Source organism: Phycodurus eques, chromosome 10 (assembly GCF_024500275.1).
Source record: "Phycodurus eques isolate BA_2022a chromosome 10, UOR_Pequ_1.1, whole genome shotgun sequence".
NCBI classification, from domain to species: domain Eukaryota; kingdom Metazoa; phylum Chordata; class Actinopteri; order Syngnathiformes; family Syngnathidae; genus Phycodurus; species Phycodurus eques.
The window spans coordinates 20,721,423-20,739,496 of NC_084534.1; the positions used below are offsets into that span (position 1 = coordinate 20,721,423).

The 18,074-nt window shown below is 40.3% G+C and overlaps 1 protein-coding gene across 4 annotated transcripts in view; it reads right to left on the reverse strand.

The window, feature by feature from the left end:
- The window catches only part of cadpsb (Ca2+-dependent activator protein for secretion b), an 83,915-nt gene that overhangs the window by 39,454 nt on the left and 26,387 nt on the right, over window positions 1–18,074 (reverse strand). For all 4 annotated transcript variants that reach the window (XM_061686895.1, XM_061686893.1, XM_061686894.1 and 1 more), the window contains exons 4-9: window positions 8,096–8,176; window positions 7,426–7,659; window positions 4,130–4,251; window positions 2,291–2,402; window positions 810–949; window positions 428–494 (exon numbers count right to left, since the gene is read on the reverse strand). In XM_061686895.1, coding sequence (XP_061542879.1) covers window positions 428–494; window positions 810–949; window positions 2,291–2,402; window positions 4,130–4,251; window positions 7,426–7,659; window positions 8,096–8,176 — 756 coding nt within the window. The remainder of the gene's footprint in view (window positions 1–427; window positions 495–809; window positions 950–2,290; window positions 2,403–4,129; window positions 4,252–7,425; window positions 7,660–8,095; window positions 8,177–18,074) is intronic.

Consider the following 18,074-nt stretch of genomic DNA (forward strand, 5'->3'; position numbering starts at 1 on the left):
GTTGCAATATTACATGAAAAATGAAATGTTATGGGGGTAAAGTTATGGAGGAAAAGTCATGTTGCAAGAAAAATGCTTAAGCAAGTCGTAATTTTATGGGGGGGAAATCATATTTTCCCCCAAAAATGAAGTTCGACATAAAAGTCATGTTTAAGAAAAATAATTTCATAATGTACAGGTGAAAACTTGTGATGTTCCAAGAAAAACTTACACTACTTACACTACTTTTAGATATAAAATTACATGAAAAATGTTCAGTGTTATGTCTAAAAAGTTATAGTTTTATGAGAAAAAAAATATACATTTTATGGGAAAATTGTTTTTGTATTACATGAAACCTTTGCAAGTTGGATAGAGAAAAAAATTCTAATTTCCTCTGAATATTTATGTGTTATGGTCAAGAGTAAGATTTTAAAGAAAAACTCACCTGCACAAGAACAAAGAAACGCTTCTTCCAGCGCTTCCAGACATTCTTCCCAAAAGCCCACATATACCTGCCAAAACATTCAGAAAACACTAAGACACAAAAGCAAAAGAATGAGCTCATTAAAATATTTATTAAAATCGATCCACAGTGCTGGTTTTGCAGGAGATGGCACATTTGTTGCCCTCAATCTTTGTTGAACTGATATCAAGCCAACATTCAAATAATAAAAAATAAAAAAACAAATTTATCCTGTTGTCCACCAGAGGGCGTTGGGTACTTCCCAACATTTTTCCGCGGTACACGACGAGGCCAAGGAGCTGAGAGTTCTACTAAAAAGGCACGGAGAACCAACGTGCCGGCAGCCACCCAGTTGCTTACTTACCCGCAGTGTTTCATATTTTGGGGTTTGTCCATGCGAATGGCAAGTTTGATCCTGAGGTCTTGGTCAGGGCAAGCCTTGGTCAAGGTCATCTTATGGAGCTCAGACTGCTTCGGGCTGTTCGGAGTCGGGTGTAGAACAACCTGCAATTGAAGCAAATCAAAAAGCATTTTTGTGGTTTCTGACCGAGCAAGCGATGTGTTTGACAAACAAACGAAAGGAATGGAGGCAGAGAAACATGCCAACGCTTCCCGCTGCCTCTGTCTCTAATCTCTCTTTGGTGCATTAAAGAGCTTTGAGGAAATCGGACTTCCTGCCAGTGCTGCTGCAATGGGAGATCAGAAGGCCTTGTTACAGCCAAGGTCACCTCTACTTCTGGGACTGTAGAGTAATTACCAATATATCACCACGTTGCTACCTTACCCAGAGGACCACTACATACTCATTTAACTGGAAAAGTATAGTGGCTTAAAAGAAGCACAAGTGCATCTGTGTTGTCGCTTGGGCGACCTTGGACAATCTATAGTATTTGTGGTACCTCTGGAGGTGTGTACAAACTGTATCGCACATTTAGTGGATCAGATTTCAAAATATAATATAATAACATAATAATAATATAATAATATTTTTGCATATAATAATCTTTTTTGCATAGGCATTTTGTGGCTTTTCGATAATTTTATGGTTTTCAAAAATGCATGTTTATTTGTATTTCGGCAAAGATAAAAGTAAATTACACTTCACAACAACAAAATACAAACAACTCAAAAATCAGTTAGCTCGCATTAACAGACAGTGAGTGATAAGCTAACCTTTGAAGTCTGCAAGGTTCCTCTAGATGAGAAGACGATGAGACTTGGACTGGGACCATTTAGCTATTTTAATAGTTGGAAGTATATCACAGAAGCCAGTGAGCTCATCAATTACGTGCATATCAACTATTTGCTCAGTATGCAGATGCTTCATTATGTAGCCCCGCATAATGTAACGAGATAAAGAAAGAGGTATATAGATAATAATGCTCAGTTTTTACTGACATTTACAGTTGCTAGATCAGGGCTCACCAACATGGTGGCATCAGGTCACCCCACAGGATTACATGAGTCACCTGCTGGCTTGGTCCATAGATATTATTAAAATATGACTTTCTTCCCCATTTAACTTTAATTTTGACCTTCGTAACATAAAATTAGGACTTTTATTTTTGGAAGATTATGTTTTTTCCCGACAAAATATGACATACGACATTTCTTTTTGTGAAGATAACATCTTTATCTGGATCCAAAAAGTTTGGAAACCCCTAACTTCAAAACAATGACGTGCTGATGATGTATGCACATACTTGTAATGCATGTCTGCTGAATGCATACTGATCTTTTAGGAGTTAGCAGTTTTAAAGGTGACAAAAGACGGCACCAAAGCCATCGACATTTTTCTACATGATTTGAATAAATGTTTTGTTTGAAGGGAAACCAATGCGTTACCCTGCCCAGCTCTTTGTCCTCCAGTGCCAGAACTCCGGTGCTTTCGGTGAACAGTTTCACCTTGACAGCAGGCAGAGGGTGTGTGGTGGTGAAGTCGCCCTGGGTCCCCCAGCTGAAAGACACAACACGGATGACTCCAAAGGTCAGTTTCCATGACATCCCACAACACTGGAGACTTCATCGCCTTGGACCACTTTTACAGTGCTGTCTGGGAGAAGGTTTGACTTTCCTATCTTTACTTTTTCTCACCTAAATCAAATAGCAAAGGAAGTTAGTTGTATTGACATCAAATTAATAAAAAGGAATGCTCTTTTTTTTGACACCGTAGTCATCAATCTGCAACATAATTGCACAATAAAAAATAAATAAAGATCAGACAGCTCATTGTTTATAGACACACTTACACTAATACTTCATCTTCCTGATGTTTGGGCTAAATGTATTCTGCTGTTTATACGCCACATATCTTAAAATCTGAACTTGGCAAGATTTGAAGATCACAATCAACACCCACTTTGCCACCCAAAGTGACTGAGTGGGTGGCTGTACAACAGGAAGATGCCAAAGACTTGCTCAAGTCAGCTAATCTCCTTTTCGGTTTAAAGGGACAACAGCAGTGCAGTTCTGAATCAGCGCTGAGAGAATGCATGGCAGTTTTTCTTATTTTGGAGGCAACACTAACTTTTGACGACAACTTATTGCTTTGGATGCTGCAACCTCATTTTCTAGGTGATTTATTTTTTTAGTTTTTTTGCAAAACTCACTCTATCCTGCAACATTTACACCTTGTGGCGCAATCTGAGGTTCATTAATGGACGTGACAGGGCTCCGCTACCACAGTGTCTCTCTTTCTCCCAACAGGTAAAACCGTGGGACCCTCAAGACCAAGTCAAGAGAAGAAAGGGCTTTTTTTTTTTTTTTTTTTAGATTCTCATAAAAACATCTTAGAAGTGTCAAATTGGGACAGATTCAACTGACAATTTGAAGAGTATATTGCACCTCATAATTTTGCTGAAGAGACAAATTCGGCAGAGAGCGTAACAATTGGAGATCGTACTTAGAATTAAACATCCTTCAATATAATAAAGCACTTGCCCTCATCTCAGCTGAGTTTGAGAAATAGAAAACCCATGCAAGCACGGGAGAACACAGAAAGGCCGAAATTTGGACTGTGAGGCAGACGTCCTAACCACTTGCTCACCGTGCTGCCCTAATTTTACAGTAAAATGCAATTTGTGGTCAAATTAGACTTTATTTCCCTGACTCCTTAAAGTCCCTGTAAAGTTAAAATACATATCATTTGTAAATTTGACACACCACAGAGAAGCTTGTCGTTAACGACTCTGCCAAATTTGAATGATTGAAAAAAATCACAGTGTATAAAATGAGGCTTCAAAATTGTCAAAAATTAAGCCACTGAAACCACTCAACTATCGACTGTGAATCAAATGCCACGGCTACTACCTGGAAAGCTACTTTGTCTAGCAACTTTCTTATGCATACACAAAACTACATTTTTGAGCCACGAAAATAAGCCTCCAAGGCTGAAATATATCCCACTGGGTTGTCGCTACAACGAGGCACTCTAAAGCAGCCATGCCAGCACGAATCCCTTGTCCACACACTGGCTGTTACGACGGACTTTAAAAAAAATAATTTTACCTTGCTCTTCCTTGCATCCGTGATGTGCATGTACTCAAGGCCGAAAACTAGGCACTCTAATTGGCCACACCAGCGTAAAGCCCCGCCTGTCCACACGCTGGCTGTCACGACGGACTTTAAAAAATAAAAATGTAACCTTGCTCTTACACCTTGTAAGTGTGTGCGTGCGTGTCTTACGTTGGCTTGGAGGCTTCCGCTTGGTCAGTCTGGAGCTTCTCTCCTCCCTCCACCTCCATGGTGCAGTAGACAATCCTGTTGGGAGCCAGAGACTTCAGGCCCTGAACCTCCATGATCACCACCTGTAAGCACAGACGCCACGTGACCCTTCACATCAACATATACAATTAAGATGAATGGGACAGGACAGGAACTGAGCAGGGAGAATCTATTGATCTTGTATCTTAAAATACCGCCCCAGGATTACGACAAAGTTTCCATGAAAGTGAACACACATACCTTTTGCATGTGCACTAACAGCTTTTGGGAGTCATTTAGCAGATTAAATATACTGCTGACTTTTAATAGCTCTGAGATTATGCAGTTAAAAATAGCAAGGGGAAAAGTTGAAAGGACAGTCAAAGCCAAAAAGGCTTTCCAGATTTTAATCACACCACTTCCTGCCACCAATGTATTCTTTGTTTAAACACTGTTTGTGTGCAGTGCACATTCGGAGCAGGCTTGGTGACAGGAAATATGATTATTACTGAAATTATGAATTTATTACCTCCGAGGAGGAGGTTTTCGTCATTGTTTTTGTTTGTTTATGAGCAGTATTATGCACAAGCACGGAGCTAAAGCACAATTGAAACAAAGGAGAGATTTATTGCGGCGTGAGACAGAAAGTGAGCGCGACAGGTCATCTGGGACAAAGATACACCAAGTAAAGAGTAAATAAAGACACTTGCCTCTCCTGCTAGTCATAAAGTCTTGTGTCTTTTCTTATTTGTATTTCTCTCCCAACCAGTGTATTTACATCTACCAACAAGGTTTGCTCATTATTTAGCAGGGAACTGAATTCTGTCATGGTCTGTGTTTTGGTTCGGGTTGTGTTTAGTTTTGTTCCATGTTTTCCCGTGTTCCATGTTTGTCGTGTGCTCATTTGGTTGTTGTGTCCACCTGTTCTCGTCTACCTTGTGTCGACCAATCGGCTCTCTCCAGCCACTCGTGTCTTGTCCAGGTGTTCCTCGTTGTCTCTTCAATCTGTTTGTATTTAGTTCCCTGGTTTCTTTCTGTTCATTGTTGTTGTCTTTGCAGTATGTTATTGTCAGGTGTCATTGTCCCTATCTGTTCTACGTCCTACTCACCAGTGATAGTTTGTTTCCAGTTTTAGGTATTTAAGTGTTTCTTTGTTACTTTGGTTTGGTTGTGGGACTTTGTTTAGTTTTGCTTTATCCACGTTCCTTGTTGGCTGTTTTTGAAGATTAAATATTAGTTTTTTGAGACTCCCGCCTTGCCTCCCTGCTTCCCTGCACTCGGGTCCTCCATGTTTTTTGTCTTGCCTTCCTCTGCTTCGACCACCCTAACCGTGACAGAATGAACTGACAAGAACTGAAAGAAACCAGGGAACTAAATACAAAGAGATTGACGAGACAACGAGGAACACCTGGACAAGACACGAGTGGCTGAGAGAGCTGATTGGTCGACACAAGGTAGACGAGAACAGGTGGACACAACAACCAAATGAGCACACGACAAACACGGAACAAAACTAAACACAACCCAAACCAAAACACAGACCATGACAAATTCTGCTAAACAATTAAGTAAATGAAGCCTTTTTGGGGACTTTTTTCTTCACGTCTTAATAACTAAACAATGAACCTTAATGACAATAATAGAGTAATCCATCACGTGTAGCAAGTGGTTAAGTATGAAGTTACTAAATTTGGCAATGAAATTATGATTATTCGGTCCTAGTGAACATCTGTGCCCCAAGGGGTAGCATCCAAGTGAAATACTTCCAATTTAACCAACTCTATATCATTTTGCCAAAACATACTTTGTTGTTTTCTCTTGCGGGACTGTGGAAATCAAATAAAAACATACGAATACAAAAGGTTGTGATGCACATATCAAAAGAAATACTAGACAGAGACATTAAACCATATTTCAATTGGATATGTTCAAGATATTTTTGTCAGATTTCAGAGGGAATTTACTAGGTTGCAGACTCAGTTAGACAGTAAACATGCAGTATAATTGGGCTCTGTGGAGATGTTACCCTCCCTCCCACACACACACACGTGTGCAAAAACACACAGTCAACACATGCACATATGTGACCGTCAAAACTGCTCTGCATTCATTTCTTGCAGCATTTAGCAGAATGATTCGCCTACTTCAACACTGAGCTGCAGAAGAAGAAAAAAAAGTGTTGCATCTCGCACATGGCGCACTCGGAGCGGAACTAGCTCTGCATTATGAGGACCGAGCTGTGACGGGTCCCCGTTCCGAGTCAGTAGCTCGGTCTCAGACAAGCTGATAACGAGATGACTCATACCTGACGTTAAAGAGCAGGTAAAGGGTGATTTATGTAAAGTGTCAGCCTTCACACGGCGTCTGTTCAGCCGTCTGAAGAAGTCTGCTGTCTGTTTCTAAACTTAGTCTGGAGCAGATAAGGAGGTTTCTGATTCAGACAACTACACTTCTGCTAAATGCTATATTTTCTTACACATGGGTTTTACATATTGATTGCTGGTCCGTCCTCAAGTCAGCGGGGACAAGCTGATAGGTGGATGCACGGAATTTTGATATAAGCCGCATCCCAATTCAGGGGCTGCATCCTTTGGAGGCTACAACCGAAGGCCGATAACATCATAACGCCTTCATTGAAGGCTATCCCAGCTTTAAGGCTGGTTCCAATGCCCACAAATGTAGCACTATACATATATATTATATTATTTGGAGGCCCCCATTCCCAAGATTCGATGCACACCAATGAAAAATGTCAATGTACAGAATGAGTAGATTTCACTTTGAAATCCAATTATGTCACTCATTTGAAGATGGAACCATTGATGAAATTTCAGAAAGGGGCATCAGGGGGGTTGCCCACTGTCCTATGACTGACACCTCATCACTCACACCTTCTAACTATGATTCTGGTGTGGTGGGTTCTTAAAAGTCAAATCTGAGTTGCAAGATGGGGCCCAGAGAGGACTGTTTTTTTTCATAGATCATTTTACATAGATCATTTTACTAATGTACTATTAAGTTCGACCAATACAACAAAGAGTGATATATATATTTTTTTTTAATAGAAAATTCCTCTGAGAGTACTGTATGTGTGACTTTAATAATGCTAACATTTAGCCACAAAGCATTTTAATGCAAAGCTATGGGTGGGAACATATGACTCAATCGGGAAAGCGAGACCGCATCACATCGAGCAGGGGTTAATGTAGTTTTTAGAGGTGCCATTAAATGCTTCACCTCCACAGACCATGCTAGTTGGGTCACTCAAAGGACTTTACCTCTAAAGTGAAGGAAAGGACCACATCAGACTTGGACAGCGTGTTTTCATCCTCCTGGCCCATGTCTATGATGGAGGTGTTGTGTCCTCGCTTCAGCTTCTGGAGCTTGAAATCTCCACCTTTGGACACAGGCATGCTCTCCAGATTGGCCATCAGCTGGTTCACTGAAGACTTGAGCTCTTCAATGTACATGGCTTCCATGTCTTTCGACACAAACTTGGGGAACCTCCCACCCTGTAGAGAGTCAGAAAATGTCTTGTTATTACTGGTAACAGTGGAGTAAATGCTTCCTGAATGCGAGTGATAGTCACCGGGGACTGTTCGTAAAAGTGTAAAAATGCTCCTTTTCCCAGCTCACACTTGATTTAACAACTCTGTTTATTTTGTGGTGGCAGTAGTTGGTGGTTTTGATGTTCAGTTGCCATTAAATTAGCCACCTTATTAGAGGTGTAAGTCTGACCGTAATTGTAAATGCAGAATTTTTGGATAAAGCTCTTTGAATCTGCTTCAATTGGACAAATATGCCTGATGCCATGGCCATGAGTGTTTATATAGATAAATATTATCTAAAGAGTACGGCGCTGCTTTCCGTGGGTGGCAGACTCACACCTTTTCAACAACATAGTAGCTATGTAACAAAGGCAAAGCGCCCCCACAGTGTTGAACTCACCCGTGCAATCTGGTCGGCCATCTGAAGACGACCATCCAGCTCTCTTCTGATCTGTGCAGCCTGCTCGTCCAAGTTGTCCAGCTAAGAACATATGGGGAAACTCCATGAGATCACATTGGAGAAATATGCCATGTGGTCAGAAGGTCACCAGTATCGCCGTCTTTTATCACTGAAATGAATGAAAATGCCATTAATCTGCAATTCAATTCATTGTGATGTTTCTTCTGGTGTGCACACCTTGGCCACTAGGAGGCGGTATAATAGTCATGCAAACACAAACGAAAAAGAATAAAACTTCTACTACTACTGTAAGTTACTCAATAAGATGCTGTAATATTAATAAGTTTTCGTAGAGGATAAAGAATACATGTCTGTGACTATAGTGATATGTGTCTACATGTGTTGCTCCACCGTTTGTGTTCCACTATCCATTGCTTAAAGGGATCTAAAACCAAAGCAAACACTGGCCAAACAACAGCTTGTTTTTTGAGGTAAGAGTTGTTGTTCGTCCAAAAAAAAAACAAAAAAAAAAACAACCACATAACATTTCCTCAAAGTCTGCTACTTAACGCATAATGGATTAACGGCATTAAAATGAACAGGCAAATGAAGACAAAAGGTCTAATAATGTTTCTATTACTGTATGTCTTTTAATTAAATGCCACTGTCATATGGAAAGTTCCATCATGACGTCATCATGTATGGTCACTACATGGTGCAAATTTACACACACTATCATGACTCACAACTCCAAACAGTAATGCTGAAAGGACCTCAGTTGCCACGGTGATTATACAGCGCTCCAAAAGACCATATTAATCAACATAATGGGATGTGACACAAGTGTATGCAAATGTTGTTAGTCATTTTATCCCCAAAATGGCTCCCATAACAAGGTGAAGTATCCCATTACAACCTATTTGAGGGTCACAGTTACCAAATTGACCACACTAGCGAGTGACTGAAACAAATGCAGCCATGGAAACTATGCTAAGCGATTATATATTATATCCGGCCGGTTTGTTGCAAGAGGCTGTAGCCATAGCAGCATGTTGTAATAGCCAGCCTAAATTGAATAGATGAGAATGAAAGGAAAATCCATCACTGTCTCACAGGCACCAACCATGCTGCCATCGCCATAGAGACCAATAAAAGGTGCCACTTTGTGAACAGTTATATTTCTTGATTTGAGAGGCGGTTGGCATAAAATACGACAGTAAAGCTCAGACAACAAAAATATGTTTTGACTCAAATGAGAAACAGAGCTGTGGCACTCAACGACGAAACAAGGTTAAGCGAGGCTGCAAGTTTTGGCCCTGGAGGAATGAAAAGAAGATAAATTCATGCCTCCCGCTCATCAATAATGAATGGGAATCTGAAATTAGCTAACGTGGAGAAATAGAGGAGAGGTCTGATGTCTCTTTCTTGCTGCCTGAAGAGACATGCTTCACTTCTTCCTGCTCTTGCCAAATGTGATTGTGGGCAGATACCATTGCTTCTAGGGGGGCACGAGGCTCATAGAAACAAATCTTGCAGCATCAACACAGCTCCAAAAACATTTCTAACCAGCAGTGTATTATGGGTTTAAGTATTAAAATACATTTTCAAATTAAACAATTTTTAATTTGCTACATTACAAAAATCCTGGATTTGAACTGGACTTGTCTCTCGGGCTTCACCACATTAACGTGATTCCTTTGCGAGAGAGGCAGTTGCTGGTTGATTTTTTTTTCAAACTCTTCCAGGCACAACAGTGGTTTAAATTTGAACTCTGACAAGACCGAGATCCATGGAAGACAGCAAATGTCCTTCTTCTGTTGTTTTCCAGTTGTCCTCTACTGTGTAATGCTCATTACTGCCCCCAAAGGACGGGTGTTGTTTCTGTCACATTATAGAGTACAGTGTTATAATGATAGGAGAGAGGACTCTACCACCATCGGGCATTATTGTTCCAATGAGCGCTCCTAAGTAGTGTTTTGTTAAATTGCTAGATTATCTAGAATCTTATTGGATTCACTTTATTCACAACTGCTTATCTTCACTAGGGTTGCTGACTTTGGGTGAGAGGTCAACTACACGGCACATATAGACAAACAACCATTCACACTCCCAATCACACCGATTGATAATTTTGAGTCTGTGAACCTAAGAAATATGTTTTTGACATGTGGGAGGAAGTCGGAGCACCTGGAGAAAACCCAAGTGCAGGGAGAACATGCAAACTCCACAAAGGAAGGCGAGGGATTTGAATCTCCAACCTCAGAACTGTAAGGCGGATGTGTTAATCACTCATCCCCCGTGCCTCCCATGACATGAATAATATAATATAATATATTCATAATTGGCGGCACGGTGGCCGACTGGTTAGAGCGTCAGCCTCACAGTTCTGAGGACCCGGGTTCAATCCTCGGCCCCGCCTGTGTGGAGTTTGCATATTCTCCCCGTGCCTGCGTGGGTTTTCTCCGGGCACTCTGGTTTCCTCCCACATCCCAAAAACATGCATGGTAGGTTAATTGAAGACTCTAAATTGCGCGTAGGTGTGAATGTGAGTGCGAACGGTTGTCTGTTTGTATGTGCCCGGCGATTGGCTGGCAACCAGTTCAGGGTGTACCCCGCCTCCTGCCTGATGACAGCTGGGATAGGCTCCAGCATGCCCGCGACCCTAGTGAGGATAAGCGGCTCAGAAAATGGATGGATGGATGGATGGATGGATATTCATAATTGTTAGCAATATTGTGCAACTCACAATATACTTTGAAGTAGCTGGGCTAAGAACATCCAAGGAATTTGACTCAATCTGATGGATCTCCAAAAAAGAGCGTCAGCTATTAATAAAATATCCAAATAACTAAACTAAATCGAAAATCTAATTAAACAATATAAAATTCTCATTCTACAATTTGTTACATCACCACAGTGGTGACTCAGAACACTTGTATCTCATCATATTTTCCCATTGAAATGGCATTAGTCTCTTCCAACCGCCTGCGCCAAAAAAATAAAAAATAATAATTTGTTTTATGTAATGTGTTTTTGATGGGTAAAAAAGCCCTCTATAATATTGTAATTTATACAAAAAAAAAAATATATATATAAAGAAATTACATAATTAAACAGAATGTAAAGAATTAAACAGTCTGTGCATCATGATAAATCATTGGGCATTTTGCTGGTCCTTCTGGTGTGTGCGCCTTGGGGGCAGCATAATACAGAAAAATGGATATACATACTTTACATGGAGATGGTCCTCACTCAACTGCAGTTATTTCAGTTGGTTTTGGAGAGGATAAAGACTATATGCTTGTAAGTATTGTTATATTGTCTGCCTACATGTGTTGCTTTACTGTTTATGTTCAAACAGCCATGGCTTAATGGGTTATAACACCGCAATTCCAATATTTTTCGTTAGCCTGTCAATGCTATTTTGCATTGTTTGTTAGCATTAAGTTACACAGACTTATGAGGCAGGGAAATCTATGAGGTTGTTTTAGGTACACAACTAACTAATAACTAATAAACAGCTTGAAGCCTCCTTTTTGAAGAATTGTTCACAAGCTGCCGCTTATTGAAAAATGAGTTGAGTACGAGCATTCATTCTAATGAAAAAAAATTCCAGCATCTGGAAGAGGCTTTTCAAAACTATCTGATGTTGTAGAATTTGGATCGTTTGGCCACTGAGCGCCACCCTAGCTGCTGTTGTAGTTTTTTCTGCTTTTTCGGAGGTGAAAAAGACTGTTTCCACACGTGTGTATATAGTGACATCATGTCTGTCAGGTGGCTTGTTCAACAAACGAGAGTGGGTGTCCACTGTCGAGTGTGTTGACACTGCAGGCCAGTGAACGAGCACACTGCTGCATAACCCAGAGTTGTTGTTTAGTAGAGCACATAATCAGACGCCGCCACCAGCTGCAGGAAAATGGCTGCACTTGCAGTGCTGTTGGACAAGAGGCCAAGCATCCTACTGAGGAGAGACTTCTTCATCTTGCCCGATGTCAGAAAACCGCCCTTGACCTGCCCTTCCGCTTTTATGTCTGAGAGAGTGTCGTCCTTCCTCTCTGCAGGCCATCCTGCGTCGCCTGTCAAAACACTCTCACGAGTGGGGCGCGGCACACATCCGACACTACCGCTCCCAAATGAACTGCTAGTGCCACGCATGGAGAAAAGCAATCTCTTATGGCTACGATGGTCTGACACTGCATTTTGACTCAACGGTGTGCACGCTCTTTCTCTTCAACTCAGCCCTTAGGATGGAAGGTTGGATTGATGGATAGTGCAGATGAAGATGATGTTGGGCTAGCTTGTTTTATTCATCTTTTAAACTTAAATGATTCCAGTTAATTCCCTAACTATCCTTCAGCAAGATGTGGACAGTGTTGATAAGTATTGAAGTACAAATGCTTTGTTTGTTGATTTTTCAGGTATTTGTACTTTACTTATTTGTTTTTCTGATCAGAATCAGAATCATCAGAATCATCTTTATTTGCCAAGTATGTCCAAAAAACACAAGGAATTTGTCTCCGGTAGTTGGAGCCGCTCTAGTACAACAACAGACAGTCAATTGACAGAGAACACTTTTGAGACATAAAGACATTGACAAAAAACAGTCACTGAGCAATAAGGGGTTAATAGATATCTGGTAATGCCGGTACGTTTTTTTTTTTTTGACAATTGTGCAAAAGATGCAGAGTCCTCTAGCACTTAGAGCAGTTCGAATTAGTGCTTGCAATAGTCCCGTGCAATGACCATTGTGCAAAGGGTGCCGAGACTTCAAGGAGTGTATGCAGTTTAAAGTGACGAGTAGCGCGATAATCTGGGACAATGTTGGTTGTGCAAATGTTGCAGATACTCCTCAATCAGTGCGCAAATGGAGCAGATGCTCCAAATCGATGACATTTTACTTTGACTCCCTACATTTGAAAATGGATGTCCAGGTTTTTCAACAGTAGGATGGTGGAAGAGACTCTGATCATGTTAAGGGCCAGTCGTGGGAAGTCACACAGTACGAATACCAGTACTTTGTGACTATATTTAAGTAGATTTTCCAAGTATCAATATTTTATATTAGTATTAGTATTGAGTGGGAGGCAGTTCACATCCAAACAGCAACTCTGGGAGACTATTCTGATATCCTGCAAAGAAATTCAAACAGAAACTCTCCAAAACCTTGCAAGTCCAATGGATGCAAGAATTATGACGCTGCTATCAAATACGTGGTCCTGTGTTAAAATGTAACTAGACCAGTTGTACTATATTATATATTTTTGATTGATTTAGCTTTTGATTTCAGTCAATATAACTTCCTAATGCTGTCAATTTAACGAATGACTATTTTTAGTTCTTCACAACCTATAAAATGTCCTGACACTCTGTTGTAGGTAATAATCTGGAACAGTTCCTTTAAAGTTCTTTATGTATAAAAATATACTGTTATCATTCATATCATATCAACTGTGTTGATGACTTGAAAAATTGTCCTGACTGTCATTTGCATTGACTAAGAAAATCAGAGAAAAATACAATTCGGACAATAATTTGGAACGCAGTGTATTAGTGTATTCAATGTTAGAAATGGTGAATTTGCTCATGAAAACGGAAACACATCTGCAGAAGATGGCAATAGTTCAGGGAAATGTATAAAATATTATACACAAAGTCAAATTTGAAAAAAACTAGAAAGTATTTAGAAGGACTCAGACCTCTGGTATGGCTAAACTGTCAACAAAAGCAATAAAAATAAGACCTGGAGCATAATATTGCCGTTTGTTTGTCCACGTCCTAGTTTAAAGTGGATGACATTAGATGACAAGATCCTAACATAGTTTTTTTTGGATTCTCGGGGTAACGACAGGTCTGCTGTGACTCAAAGAGTAAAAAATAAAAGTGGAAAATGGTGCGCCCCGTTTGTTTGTCTATTTGTTAGTGAACCGTCTACTTCATTCTTCATGAAGAATGACGTATGTGCTAGAAATAGACCAATGTGACATTTGTATCGTGGAGCAAAGAATGACTCAAATAGCACAAACAGAAACAATAATTTCTTCTGACAAAAGTGTAAAAAATAAATGTGACGTTGAACAAGGAAATATTTGTCTGTCCTTCAGCATTTTAGCAGGCCTTTTCTTTTGTGGAGAATGGTGAAAGACCATGCCACCACCAGGGCGGGAAGAACGGCTCATCTTGATTCCAATGTCCAAAAAATGAAATTGAAAAGAGTGAAAAAAAATCATAGAGTGCCTTATTTTGGTTTGTCTGCTCGCGTGTTAGTTAGCAGGCTACTTTGTGCTTTATGAAGCATGGCCTAAGTGCTAGGAAGCAACGGATGGGAATCTACCATTTGCCTCCTGGGGAATGGTCTCATTGTGACTCAAACTGCAAATACAGAAAATAAATTCCTGGAACAAAAGTAAAAAAATGTATATATGTGGAGTGGGCTATTTGTGTTTGTTTCTTCATCCTGTTGTCCAGTAGTTGGTGAGCTACTTTGTTGTTCATGCAGAATGACAAAAGAGACATTTATGTGTCTGTCTGCAATTCTATGCGATTTTTACCCAAATGTAATTGTTCTTCCTTGGCACATGTGAACACTTTCTACAACGTTTTGTGGAAAGTGTGTCATTTTTACATAATCCTGCTAACAAAAGCGGTGTAAAAACACAAACTTAAAAAAGATGACAAAAATTACAGTTGGTGACTCATTGCCGCACAGCAAATGAGCACCGCACGTCTACTGGCACTCCAATGAAAAAACTGCAACCCTATAACGTGTTGTGAGGCTCCACATATAGCATACTGTACAGTATTATTTATTTTATGAACTATAAAAAACATGGCATGACTGACAAGGAAGAAGCTGAAGAGAGGAGTCCCTCGCTATATCAGCAGTTTACTTTTTGAGACTTCACTACATCGCAGATTTTTTTCTTATATCAAGATTTTTGCGGATAATTTTTTATTTATTTTTTGTTACTGTAGAGCAATAAGCGCGAGCAAAGAGAAACAAGTGCGTAAATGACCGAGAATAACCAAAATTTGGGATCAATTCACACCTAATAAAAGAAGCTAAAGTGCAATGTGCACCACAATAGCACAGCTACAATCGCCCGCATGAGGTAACAATTGTAACAAATTTAATATAGCCTACAATCGTTTGTTAGAAAGTATTGTAATCTTAAAGGGAGACACAGCCACTGGTGCACTTTCTTTATTGAACAAACCGCAAGAAAACGCACAACAAGCACATTCATACACGCATAAGGACAACAAAGTACAATTGGCTTAAGTTACACAACTGATCGTCTATGATAAAGTAAACATTGTTAGCTAATTTGATATACTGACCCACAACCTGCCGTTTGGCACAACTGATGCCGAGTCACTCAACATGCAGAGTGGCTAACAGGTTAGCCATTTACCAGCCAGCCAACTCTCCACTCTGATTCCCTGAGTCCCATGTCACTCAATAGGCCAGGCCCCGCCTTGCACCACACATGCATATATTTAGGGTTTATATACACGAAGCTTTAAAATGTATAAAGTATTTATACATTTCTATAAGAAGTTCGCAGATTTAATCTATTACGCGGGTGGTCTGGTACATAACCCCCGCGATGAATGAGGTTTACTCTAATAAAAAAGAGAGTGAGGATATTTTGAGAGGTTGTTGTCAATGATGGAATACCTCATTCAACTGGCTGCACTCGTGGATTTTGGCGACAGAGACTCCCCATGCTTTGTTTTCTAGTGACAGGTACATATTAAATTGTAAATATAGTTAAGTATTATTGTAAAACATAATATACGTATATACTGAACTCAAAGCAGCATTACAGCTCAGTCGCTCGGTGTGTGACGGGCAGAAAAAGCAGTCCTGGCAGATGGTGAAAGAGAAGGACCAGGTCAAGCTGGAGGTCAGCGCCTGCGTGAAGTAACATTCATCCGCTTGCTGATCCCTCAGCATCCCCAATCTTTGCAGACCGCCAAGTACTTAAAGGTCATCGATGTCAGCGCGCTCACGGCCGTAACGTAGTCCGACAGGCAATCACATGACAAATCAAAGCTTCTAAAAGTTATGTCCTTCGGCCGATACCCAAGCGGACAGCAGCGTGGACGCTAAACACAGAATAGCGGTGGGCGACATTGCTGCAGTAGCAGGCCAGGCGAACGGCAGGTTAAAGGTGAGGAAGCAGAGGCATGAGATCAGGAGCTCGACTGATGTTAGCCCCCCCGCCCCACCCACCCCGTCCCAGATGAATACATGGACATTAGCAGCAGACAGACAGGACAGCCACAGGCGTTTTCATGTGCAGAACAAAGGACGGAGCGGGCAGATTGAGAGCTGAATGGCACCAGGAGGAGTTGAAGCATCTGCTCTATATTTAGACCCGCACTATGCAATTTGTGTGTGTCTGCGTGTGTGTCTCTGTGGTGGAAAAATGAGCTTCTCTTGTGAAGTGACAAACAAGACGAGAAAATTGGTGCCAAAAAATGTCACTTCACAATCAGAGGCCCTTTTTTTCCTTTCTATTCTCGTCATTTGAGTTGGTTTTATTTTGTTTGATTATACCAACTATGTTACTTGTGCTTTGACAAGCCCCCCCTCCAAGAGGGATTCAAACCCACTAATTTCTTTCTCTGACACATCTCCACTCGTCTAAAGAGGGAAGTGATATACAATTGTGTGGGGGGAAATGGTTCATTTTAACGAGCGGCGTCCTCACAATGACTCCAGGCCTGAGTCATTTAATTGTCGTCTTAAGAATGGGGAAACAGTCTGCTAAGGAAGAGTGAGCACAAATATTGATTATAAAAACACTTTAAGCTGCTGATTAAAAAGTTTGCAGGTAAAAAATAAATAAATAAATAAACATCAGAGGCAAAATGGAGGCTTTTCTTGATTTCGTTTGGCATATCTGGTAGTAGTAAAAGTGCTAAAGTCTATTTCTGTGATTATTATGAGCTGTATCATACACTACTGATCAAAGGTGGAACATGGAAGGTAAAAAGTGCTTTAACAATCCGTAATGCATATTACGCAGATACATCATTTTGGTTTCCCATTACAAGTTTGTTTATTGTATTGCAATGCGAGCATCGAGATCATTTTGCCATAGTTGAACAACATTGATGTGACTTGTGATCTACATTTGTTAAATTTTAAAAAATTTTACAAAAACAAATCATGGATCATCCAACAGAAAGCTGTATTAGTTTTTCCACGATAACGATTATAATCAGCTCAAGTTTAATTGACACTGTCAAATACGTATTCTTTTCATGGACTTTCTACTTTAGATTTGAAGAGGGCTAATATTAGAAACGGCTCACATTGCCGATAGATGCAGTGATATTTTAAACCACTGCAAAGTACACTGCAATAATAAACATATTGTGTAATCAATCATTTGAGTGGGTGTCCAGTGAGCAGATATTGCAATGTCTATTTCAGTCTATGTTAAGTTCTAAATAAGTCCTAGGTTGCATCGCAGCAAGGGAAAAGAAAAAGGGGGCACATACAGTGTCACAACCAGTGGCCAATCAGTCTATTAGTCATTTTCAGAATCAGGCAGAAATACCGACAGCTCCTTCCTCTCTGCTGTCTCGGTGCAAAAAAAAAATGTAAATCCCCAATGGTAATAAACCTCTGATGGCCTCTGAATACCATACAATCTACCAAAACGTTCCATTAAATCCCAGCATCCGTGAGCCCCGCTGACGGAATTGCCTCCTAGTGAGGATTTTATCATTTAGCAGGCGGGCACAATTGATAGCGACTGGTTGCTTACTGAGGAGATGCTGAAAGTCATCATTAGACTGGTATAATATATTCATTACGACTGCAAATGAAATGAGAATAGGCGCCTAAAACAGCTGTGGTAAGCATCTGGAAAGAGACATTTTAAATTGTTTTTATGCAAATTCTGTTCTATTTATCGATATTCACAATTGCCGATGTGCAATACTTCCAATGGTGGATTAGCTG